The sequence below is a fragment of the Cyprinodon variegatus genome, unplaced genomic scaffold, assembly GCF_000732505.1.
Source record: "Cyprinodon variegatus isolate N-32 unplaced genomic scaffold, C_variegatus-1.0 Scaffold252, whole genome shotgun sequence".
In the NCBI taxonomy this organism is placed as follows: Eukaryota; Metazoa; Chordata; class Actinopteri; order Cyprinodontiformes; family Cyprinodontidae; genus Cyprinodon; species Cyprinodon variegatus.
The window spans coordinates 900009-911887 of record NW_015150705.1 but is presented as its reverse complement, the minus strand read 5'-3'; the positions used below and the strand labels follow the sequence as shown (position 1 = coordinate 911887).

The 11879-nt window shown below is 38.5% G+C and overlaps 2 protein-coding genes across 2 annotated transcripts in view; one reads left to right on the top strand and one right to left on the bottom strand.

Moving 5' to 3' along the window:
* Nucleotides 1-1752, top strand: part of avl9 (AVL9 homolog (S. cerevisiase)) — a 33662-nt gene extending 31910 nt beyond the window's left edge. The window contains exons 16-17 of the mRNA XM_015382178.1: nt 4-64; nt 141-1752. Coding sequence (XP_015237664.1) covers nt 4-64; nt 141-268 — 189 coding nt within the window. The 3' untranslated portion in view covers nt 269-1752. The remainder of the gene's footprint in view (nt 1-3; nt 65-140) is intronic.
* Nucleotides 1753-8052: 6300 nt separating this feature from the next.
* kbtbd2 (kelch repeat and BTB (POZ) domain containing 2) overlaps nt 8053-11879 on the bottom strand; it is a 13780-nt gene continuing 9953 nt past the window's right edge. The window contains exon 4 of the mRNA XM_015382191.1: nt 8053-11017. Within this exon, the coding sequence (XP_015237677.1) occupies nt 9461-11017 (1557 nt within the window). The 3' untranslated portion in view covers nt 8053-9460. The remainder of the gene's footprint in view (nt 11018-11879) is intronic.

Below are 11879 nucleotides of genomic sequence, written 5' to 3'. Positions count from 1 at the left end.
AAGAAGATCGGAAACGCCATGATCACAACCAGTCGCAGTATGGTCCAGACTGGGAAGGCAGTGGGTAAGAAACACTAGTGCATTTTAAGGTGTGTAGAATCAGAGGGCCGTGTCTGAGAGAAAACGTTCCTGCCCATCAGGTCAGTCGGTTGGTGGAGCCTTGACGAGCGCCAAGTCTGCCATGTCCTCCTGGTTCTCCACGCTGGCTCAACCTGCACCGGTAACCACAACCTCCGATCCTGAACCTGCCACTGAGGTGAAGCCATGACAGTCGGTGTCCACAAATGCCCCAGTGACTCTTCCTGTCCCCTTAACCCTCTGACTGTGAAGCCTTAGCATCGGTGGAATGACAGATGAAGGAATCAAGCAGACAAACAATCACTCAACCATAAAACCCCGGCGGTGTCCCACCTCAGCCAGCAGATCCTGGGCTGTGTTCAGCAGCATTGTTTTAATTGGATGAAACTACAGCAAAGAAGGCAGCAAGTTTACTCTACATCCCATAATCACTGCTTTGGATGCAAAAACCAAACTAAGACATTAGAGGGTTTCTTTTAAAATGGACAGCTGCTCAATGCTGCAGTTGGTGATGCTGAATAGGGGATTTAAAGGCTGGGTTTGAGTTTGCCGATTTCACTTTTGTGGATTCATACTTTACAGCTTTTCAATAATATGCTGCAAAATAATTTAAAATGCCTTGGAAGCAGGATTCTTAAAGAAGTCTACATTTTTAGAGAGAATAGTTGTTTTTTTGGCTCAGGATGTCTGTCATTGTTTCTGTTGTAACACTGTGGTTGTTTTAGTGAAGTGAATTTTTATAAAATATTAGTGTAATGTTTAATGTTTATAATAGATTCATTATGTAACCAGATAAAAAAAGGGGCTAAACAGATAAGATTTCTGCGAAACTAAAAAGTTACTGACACTCGGAGAATAAAGGAGTTTAAACAAGTTTATCAATAAAAATATTAAGATTTTATTTAAACAATTTTGATTTAGGCAAACTCGGATATCAATACAATTTTTCTCCTCTTAGACTAATTATAAGAAATGGGGCAAAGATTAGAAATAAAAAAAAAAAACATAAATTAGCAGATTTCCTATATATAACCATATTTCACTCTTTCAGCAAACATTTAATACATTCAGTGTTGAATAAAAAAAGAGTTAGGGTTAGCTATCATTAGCATTAGTTCTCTGGCTAAAATGTTGAATAGTTAAGCTATTTTTTTATGTAGCAAGTTCTAAATATGAATCAGTTAGTAGATATAAGAAAAAAGGTTTATTTGCTCAAAAATATTTTTGGCTAACTTTCAAATGCTAACCATTTTTCTTCCTAAATTTAACATGTTTTTTATGTTTTGTTTTTTTTAGCTTGGGGAAATTAAACTAAAATGTTAAATCTCCACATAAAGTAGATTTTCTAATATATATATTCTCTCCCAGAGTTTTCCCTATTTTTTTTTTTTTACTTGGTCATTCTTTTAATCAAATAATTAAGCCAAAATCAATAATTTTAGGTAAATCATTTCCAATTTTATCTATCTGTCTTTTATATTACTTTGCAACTCAATTTAAAGTTAATTAAAACATAGTTAATACGTGTTAGGCTCTAAAAATCTGAACTGTTTGCTTTAATTATCCAAATATTAGCTTCCCCCTTTTTTTGATGGCTAGCAAAAACTGACACCAATGCTAACGGTTTTATTTAGGACAACAAGTTTCCTGATGTACTGGATATTATAGTTATTGTTTGGAAATACTATTTCAGATAAAAATAATAATTACTGTAAGAAAATTTAGGGACAACAGGCTGAACTCACTTATTGAAAAACAAAAAATACACACCAAGCAGTCTGTAAGGTGCAAAACAAAATAAAATATAATAAAAACCTATTTCCTCAGGCGAAAGTTAACCTATTTTTTAAAACTAAAATCACTTCATCATATTCTTCTACAAGATACCTATTTTTGTGTACCTAATAATGAATTATATTGAAAAAAAATGGTTTTACATTTTAGCAACCTATGCTAATTTAGTTAGCATTTAGTATGCTAGCTGAAACGCTAAATGCCTTAGCCACCTTATTATTTTTATTCCAGAGTTTTCACTTCCTTTCATTTCATTTACGGTAATAATAATAAAGTACATTTTAAGTTTAAATAATTCAAGAGCTTATAAGTTGTACTATTTAAGTTTATTTAGTTGCTACTTAACAAAAACGGACACAACAGATTCACAGAATGTCAAAAAATATTTCACTAGTGAAATATATTTTTGTGAGAAAACATTCAGAGATCACCCATAGATTGAAATATAAATATTGACCAAATTTTAGTTTATTTTAATAAAAAATTGTAGAATAGCATAATTAACAGCAGTTTATGTAGTGTAATGTAAGATTTTTCTGCTTTTTATTTACAAATGAAAGAAAAGTATAGATGTAATCAGAGGTACTGAGTCAGGAACAACCATAGCATTTTATTGTTGATTTTATCACATTATATATAGTTTATTCTGACCACTGGTTGTTCTTATGAAGAAATCTTGATACACACTACATTGTTATCAGCACTTCTAATAAAGCAGCCTGTTGTAACCAACTGGGTATTATTTAGCTTTTCTTATATATAATTAATTAGCTAACAAGTATTTTACCATCACATTAAGCAATATGTAGATTTTAATATTTCTGTATCGATTCTTTCAACTCAGATTACTTTTTTAAAATTTTCTTGAACCTTATATCTAAATGTATTTTTTTTTTAACGATAACATTTAGCTGTTTACAAAAAGATATCATAATGAAGGGTAGAAAAATACTTTTATCCACTCAGTAATAAATACTAAATTAAAAGTATTTACTATCTCTTATAGTAGAAACAGAAAAATATTTTTTTTAAAAAGCAAAATAAGTCTAGAAATTTACAAAAACTTTTTCTTCCAAACTTTTTGAGGATTTTTTTTTTTTAAGATTAAAATGTTTTGTTGTATACATGTTGCTATCTTAATGAATTAATAGACTTTTTTTTTTGCTACTAAAACATCCAACAATGCTGAAACAACCATAGTGCTGCTACAGAAATCTTTGAGAAGAAAAATGTCCGTCCTTTGAGTCAGAAGCATCCTTTATTCACAAAGGAACCTCTGAAGGTTGTGTTTGCAGGCTGTCAGTAACCTTTCCCAAACCCTTTTCTACTTTTAGATAAATATATATTTGGAGAACTAGATTCATGGAGACCTAAAATAGCCTGACGACAGCTGACATATTTATTTGTTGTGTAGCGTGTTATATCAAGAAGAAAAATATCTATGTTGTATCATAACACTGGAAAGAAAATGGACCACTGTGTTTATATATTTGCACAAGGCAGCCATTATACTCTTTTTGTGGATCTTTACCTTGTGCAGCTGTTCCTTTCTGAAGCGCTTACAGGATCTGTTCCCTCCATGCTGCAAACGTACAATTAAAAACAGTCCTGTGAGCATGCTCGCCCAGTTTGTTTCCAGATAGATGTTAAATGTTCACTGTGTTGTTTTCATGTTTTGGAGTCTTTTGAATTACTTGTGCTGATTAAGGTTTTTTTTTTTTAAATCTTCTGATACATTTTCATTTTGTAATTAAACCGATTGAATGTATTGTGAGCTCAATTACATAAAATATTTTCTGGAGAGATGCTTTTGATGTATCGGAGAAGGAAGATATAAAACATGTTGCTGTATCAAAATAAATAAAGGTTGCACTTTTATTTTTCGGAAGCAGAGGTCACTTCCTGTCACTTTGGTCTTAAAATGGGTCAGTGGAACAATTTGGTGAGCAGACGCGTGTTTATAGAGAGCGTATTTGAGTGACGCTACAGAAGCACATTGAGGGGGAAATGGTAACTTAAAGCAAAACTAAAGCTATCCCTGTAATTAAATATTATTGGGGATTTATAAATGAATTAGAGTCTGTAGGTATAATTATGACAGTGAATAAATAATTCAAATTTAAAATAAGCATAGTTGAAAAGATTTGCTAACTGGCTACTGAATTATAAACGGGTTTAAGTACCTTAAATGTTTTTATTTTACTACAGGTAACTTTTCTTTTTTAAAGGTTCTTTTTCCAGGTCGATCATTAAAATAAGTGGTCCTCCTAATTGTTAATCATTCTTGTGTTACGTTGACGTAAGGCCGTCCTACGTGCTCTTCCGCATTTTCACTTACCAATGGTGAGTCTTAAATAGTGGAAAAATTGCAAATCTTTTTTTGGAAAGTAAGCTTGTATGAGCGATGCAAACAGCAACTTTTAAACAGCGTGCACAAGGAGAAATGGGCTACACTCACTGATTCAAGAGAAAAACATATAATATATAAAGATGCTGGTTAGCAAAAGGCCTTTAGACAAACCTATGAAAAGTTGAGTGGAAGGAAAAAATGCGCTAGGAGGTCAAGTAAAATCCATTCAAGATATTGGTAGAGGTTGGTCGTAATCGGTTATATTTACTTGGTAAAATTCTACAAAAAACTAGGCTACTTTTAGTTTAGTAATGTTCCTGTGAGTATATCTACTTTTAGTTGACTAAATACTTTCATTACCCCACAATTCTATTATTCTATGTTTTGCAAACCAGAATTTGCACTTAAAGGTATAGTTGAGGATCTTCAAGAATTTTTATTAAAGACCCGCCCTCTCCAAAATGCACATGCACAACCTTGTGCCCGCCCCTGAAAGGGAACGCTTATTACACGAGTGCGAGAGCGTGCACAAGCCCATTTCTCCTCGTGCATGCTCTGTTTAAAAGTTGCTGTTCTCATAGCTCATACAAGCTTACTTTACAAAAGAAGATTTGCAACTTTTCCACACAGAGTTATCATTGGTAAGTGAAAATACGTAAACATATCACCAGAATGATTGACAATTAGGAGGACCAATTATTGTGATGATCCACCTGGAAAAAGAACACCCTCCACTCTACCTTTAACTGTCTGGCTGATTGTAAACTTTGAACATCTTTTCGCCATCAGAGGGCGCTTGACCTGTAACATCCAAATTTAGCTCCTTGAAATTTGGACCCTGCAGTGTGGTGATACTCTAGTCTTCCTCCCTGTATTGGAATCAGAAATAAGATCAGTTTGGACCAGCAGATGGGGAAATCATGGAGGTACTTGTAAAGACCATATTCAGTCCTTTAAATCAGGGGTGTTCAACGTTTTCCAGGCCTAGGACCCCCAAACTGATGGCAAGATGGAGCGGGGACCCCCTAATTATATATATTGTACTCTATTACAGATGGAGTCATGCAACAAAAGTAATTTGGCACTGGGATTATCAAAGTATTTCTGATTCCTTGTTGATGGGACAGGTGTTGTGAATGAAATGGTGCCCAGCTTGAAAGAGCTCCTGTGTGTCTCTGAATGTGTGCATTGATGACTGAAAGACATCTTCTGCCTCCATTTATCTGTTTACTACAGTCTGTTGAATTCATGTTAATGTGGATTTAAAGACATTTCATTAGTGGAAAAAATTGCACTGGGGAATATAAAAAAAAAAAAAAGTCTAATCAACCAAAACCTCCGTGGACCCCCTGTTGAAGGCCTCCGCTATAGATTAAAACCTACATATGTCTGATCAGGTGTCATGTCTCTCTTGTACACTTTTGGTTTAGTTATTTCTGGTGCCTAAGGGAAGCCATGGCTGCTATAAAGCAGTATTTGGGGTCACATGACTCAAAAGTGAATGATCCCAACCTCTAAAACTAATATTTATGCACGCTTTTAAAAAAAACACCCAACAAGTGCTGTATGTTGATCTGAAAAGTAGTTTATTACACCTCAAATTAAGCTCTTATTTAAGTAAAATGTTGTGGTGCCAGAGGTGGATAATTTATGTCTGGAAGTAAAAGGACTGTACAGAGATTAGTTTCAACCTTTTGTATTTCTGACTCCAATATGCAAACTAATCACCTTGTTAAAGGAACAGGATGAAGGAAAAAAAGGCAGGTTTTTACTTTCTGGAACGCTATGATGCACCTCTGAGTCACAATAAGAAGTGGAATGACCATATCGAACCCTATTGGTGCTCCTGGAAACATACGTTTCAATAAATCTTGTTTGTAGCCACACAAAAAAAAAAAATCAGTAAAACTAAATTTCTGGATCCACCTGTGTAATTTCTTTCCATTTGTTTTTGTGAAAAGTTAAAATAAGCTATATCAGCTAACCTGGAGCGATTTATGGCGCCACTAAAACCAAATGTTTTTCTGATTCCATTACCAAGTTACTTTCTGTTTTCTGCTGACCCGGTCACTTCCAGACCAGGTCAGCCTCCTTATAATTACTTAGACTGATCAGTTAATCGAAGATCGCTGATGGTTTCATTTTTCCCTCAAGAAGTAATTCTAAACTTATTTAGAAGAAGCCTAAAATAAACTTACCGTAAGTTTGATATCTCGGCATTTAAAGTAGCTAATCAGCCTTCCTGTTGTCTGCATAGAATCCTGCTCTTCCTCTCTTTGTCTGAATGAAGAGTAACGGGTCTTGACTTTGTGGTGTGTTCACTGATCAGAAACTAAATTTCATTTTTCAGTTTCTGAACAAGTGATTGCTGATTACAGGCCGCTGAGTCCAGACTAATCCAGCTGAGGTCAAACTAATGATTATCACCCAGGTGCCAAACCATTATGGAGTAAAGTAAGTTTTGTAAATGGAAATTAAAAGACAACAAAACGCTTTTAAATGGAAATAAATAAAAAACTAAATAAAACCAAGAGCCCAAATCTCACAAAAAGATTTTAAAAAGTTTTACTTTTTTTTCTGAATTTCTTTTTCAGATAGAATTTTACAAACTGGATTTTTTTCAACTGTGATTTTGATATAATTTTCTATTTACTCATTTTTGTTGGTCTGTACGGACCTTAGCAACATGTATATTGGTCTCAATGCGCATCAAGAGAGCGTCTGTAATGTTGAAGAGAATATGATCTGAAAACAAAATATTTTCAAAGAAATATCGTGAATTAAAATAAAATCTGAGAAGACAATTAAAAATTAAAAAAAAACTTTTATTTAGTTTTTCAAAGTTTTTATTGATTGCATTTTTTTCATTTTTCCATTTACAAAACTTATTCGTTGCCTGCACAAATATTGGAACAAAATTCCCTCCGTAAACCCTCAGTAAGTTTCTTCCAAACAAACTGACACAGGAGGCTATTTGCAGAACGTTTTTGGTATATTTTTTTAATAAATTAACGTTCATCCAAAATACAGTGCCAAAGGAAAATGATGCAGCCAAACATGCTAGTAAGGTTCGTCATGAGGCACCTGTGCTCATGTTTTTAAAGATAAAGGGGAAGACCCACCCCGACATCTAGCGCCAAAAAACCATGAGCCAGCCCTCTCCTCTCAGCCAATCAGCAGCAAGATTTCTCAGTACTCATCCAGAAAAAAAAAGTAATTGATAAGATGAAGATCTACACACAATCACACTACAGTAATGTTGGATATTAAATAAAAAAAAAAAGACAAATACAAAATAGACCTGGTTTACCCCCCCCCATCCCTTCCACACTAAAACAGCTGTTTAAAACATATGAAAAATATAGTTTTATATATTTATATAATTCAGCAGCTTAGAAATAATAATAAAAAAAAAATGCATGAGCCCAGAACCTGTTCGTACTGCGAGTGGGGTTGTGTTTGTTGCAGAGAGAGAAACAAAGTGTCACGTGACGACAGACAGACAGACTGAGGTGTGGACTGCTGGTTGTGTGGAAGACCGGGCATGATGCACAGAAGGGGGCGGAGCCTGGAGTGACAGAGGTGGGGCTTGGCCTCGGGGTGGCTGGACCTGCAGCCACCCTCTTTATCAAACTTCCTCCACCTGTTTCGGACCTTCAGAACCAGCCCCCCCCCCCACCCACCCGGTGGCATCGGCGAGGCCTTTTGAAGAAATGCATGATCCCGTTTTTACAGGAATACTCCGCTGAAAATCAAAGGTCATCGGCCATGTTTTAGGAGGCTCAGACCAATGAAGAATTTACTAAAGAGATATTAAAATCATTCTCATTTCGATCCATTTAGAAGGACGTTTTAGGTCGGCTTTAGGTCAGTTTGTAATCTGTCGACCAACTATTTGAAATATTTCTAAAATGAAACACCAATCAACAGGAGTTTGATTGGAGTCAGCATGATTGGTCAGGAGGTGTTTCATGAGATTCGACCCCAAATAAAACATTAAATCCACCCATCAATGGAACTTTAACACTTTAAGACCACTGATCTATAAAAAAACTGACTAAAACCATAGAACAAGTTGGGTATGAAATGATTAAAAGTGTGGAAAACAGGTGGATGAAATGGCAGCGGACGTGTTTTGCAATAATCTGCTCATGCTCCAGGTACGGCCATGTGGGTCATGATCCGTCATCCTTTTCATGAATGATGGGGATCACACCGGTTCACACATTTTAGTTTTTTGTTTAGTGCCGATTGATGTTGAGACATAAAAGCTGTGATGCTACCGATAACTGGACTATAATCAACCCACGAGAAAATTTTTAGATCCTGTTTGACGTCTTGACTTTTCTTCCCTCTGGGGATGAATACGGTAGTTTTAATCTTTCTGTGGTTCAGATTAACCTACAGAAAGAAAATGAGGTTGATATTGATGGTATAAAATGGGAGTTGGCAGGGACTGAATTGTTTCAGTCAGCTGATAAATCAAAGCTACGGAGAGAATATTGATGCATAAACTCCCTTATTTTCAGATGGATGATAGACATATACTTTATAAGAGAACCTAAAGCAGTTTTCCTCCTTTATGCATTTGATATTTAACATAATTCATTAAAAAATGAACCATGAATCTTTTAAATGAGACGCCAAAATGCAGATTGGAATAAATGGAGTGAACCGACCCAGAGCCAAAAAAAACAAAACAAAAAAAAAACTTTAGCCCAACTGCTTCTCTTTTATCCCTTTACTTTATTAAAGCTGTATAAATATTTATCAAAACTCAAGTCTTTCAAAAGAGAAGCTCTTAAAAGCATTTCATTTTCTATCCAGATTTGTAATCTTTGATTTTCTGTGGAGTATTTCCTTCCAGAGGAGAGATTTTGGTTCAGTTTCCATCGTCGTTAACCTAAAGGTTTACCTGTTAAGTGCATCATCCTCCTCCTCGCCATCAAATTAGTTTGAGATTATCACATTGTAGAAACAGTATGACCAACAGAAAAATCTAACAGATGTCACCACTGACATAATAAAACAGAACCAAAAGGAAAACGGGTCGCGGGTTTTTTTTTTTCCTCCCCCGAGGGGCATCGATTCGCTCAAAGCTTGTTTCGACGGTACGAGCCTCGAGTCCGGCGATCCCTCTCCAGAACTCGCGTCAGACCCTTTAGACGCTACAGTAGCCACCCCCCCCTCCCATCATGTTCACGCTTCAGCAACGTTGTGGAGGGGGGGAGATAGGAGCTATACGTGGGGGAGGGTCATCAGCTCCCCGTCAATGTCGAATGCCTCGCCTCCGTCGGGGGAGAAGAGGTATGTTGGGGGTTTCCATGGAGATTCCTCCAAACAGGAGGGGTACAGTTTGCCGACGGCGCAGCGGAAGTCCTTCCCCAGGTCCCAGAGGACCCGCTCGGACACGGGCTGGCGCAGGAACCAGCGGTCCAGCTCCATGTCGTACTGGTAGATGGCGTACTTGGCGCGCTCGTTCATGCCGGTCTCTCTCATGAAGATGCAGAGCGAGTTGAGCAGCACCACGGCCCGCACGCATGGATCCGAGTAGCGCTTGGCCGGGATGTTCGCCGCCAAGCGCCACTCGTTTTTGTTGACGTCGTAGATCTCCACGGTGAGGGAGGAGCCGTCGATGGTGCTGGTCGGCATGCGGATGCCGGAGTTGCTGACCACGTGGAGGCCGCCGATGTAGAAGATGAGGTCTCCGAAGGCGGCGGCCGAGGCGAAGCAGCGGCTCGTCTTGCGCATGGCCATCTCCACCCAGGTGTCGGCCCGGGGGAAGTAGCAGTACATCAGGTCGTGGGTCATCACGTAGATGCAGTCGTGAGCCACCACCGAGGTGCTCCAGTTCCAGGCGAAGGGCAACGGGCTCATCATGGTCCACTCGTCCTTTTCGCAGTCATAGCGCTCCACCGTGCGCCTGCTCAGCTCTCCTCCCACGTTGTCGCCGCCGATTGCATAGATGTAGCCGTCGCAGTAGACCAGCGACGGCTTGATGCGGGCGCACAGCATGGGCGTTTTGGGCACCCAGGCGTTCTGCTGCGCGTCGAACCAGAAGAAGCTATCGACCGAGCGGAACACGGCCTGTAGCTTCCCGCTCCTGCCGTGGTTGGCGATCGAGTTTTTGAGCGGGATCTGGCCGCCGGCAATGTAGACGTCGTTGTCCGGGGTAACGAGGGTCCCCACCTTCTGCAGGTCTCCGGGGGGGTTGCACAGCTTGTACACCTTCTCGGCCTGTGGGCTGTAACACACTATGGTCGGCACAGACATCTGCATGACGTAGACATCGCCTTGGTTCTCCGACATGGCCTCCATGAAGATCAGCATCTCCTCTTTGGTCATGCCTAAACGAGGCTTGAAGAACTTGGGCATGGACTTGTAGAGGCCCTGCACCACCACGGACTTGTCGTTGGGCGGAAGACCCTGGAACCAGGCGCGCTGCGTCACCTCCGACAACGCGTCGATGCGGATCTGACTCAGCACAGAGGACAGGTGCTGGGAGCGCGCCTCCATGTTGTATTCCAGCCACAGCATGGCCGCCTCACGCACCGTCTCCTCCTTCTCCACGTTGAGGTTGTCGCTGCTCAGGATGTCTATGAGGAGCTCGTGGGAGAGCTGCAGGAAGGCTTCCTGTCGGTAAACCCTGGGGAACTTGTGCTCCACCATACGCTTGGCGCTCTGCTTTAACTCGCTGCAGCTGAAGAGGTCGCCGATGCTCATCATGCGGACGCAGTTTTCAGCGCTGATCTTCTTCACCAGGTAGTCTCTGCACTGCAGCAAGACGTCTTCAACCTGAACCAAAAACAGACACCAATCTGTCAAACAATCCACTAATTCTGCAAAACGTTAAGCACAGATCTTTATTTTAAAAAACATAAACTTTAACTAAACTTAGTGAAAGACAAGACAAAAAGAAAACTATGTACGACTTTTAGCAGTTTTAATAAATGAAAACCAGGAAGCGTTTGTATTTATCCCTCCTCCTTACAGCAGTAAATCTCCTGGGGGGCATTTTTCTGAACACCTTCAGTTTAATGAACCGAAGAAAAAACAAAAACAAAAAAAAAAACATTTTAAATATTGAAGCTATTGCTGATGAAGGTTCTCAGTCATCCAGGGCATAGTCATTCCAAAAAAAGTAAAATAAAACAATCCACTGGACTTTATTTCCAAGTTTGAAGACGTTTCGCTTCTCATCCTGGAAGCTTTTCAATTCAAAATATCAGAAATAGCTTTGATTTCGAGGTTTTATACAGTAGCCCTGGATGGGAAGAGAAACATATTCAAACTTGGAAAGTAAGTCCTAACTAAGGATTGTTTTTTGGAATGGAGTGGAATGAATATTGAAGCTATTCCACAGATTCTCCACTGGATTTCGGTCTGGACCTTCAGTGCATCATTCTGTTTATCTGTACCAGAACTCACTGTTAATTAGTACGGTTGTCATGATACTAATATTTCAAACTCAATATTAAACTTCAGTAAAATATTCAATAATTGATGCAATTTACAAATACCATGAGGATAGGATAAAAACAACAACAAACCTTATAAACAGTATAATTATATTTTCTTTAATCTGAAAAACTCTCCTTTTTCTAAGTCAACATGGAAATGCTTTTTCAACAGGATCACAGATGCAGCATTTGAGTAT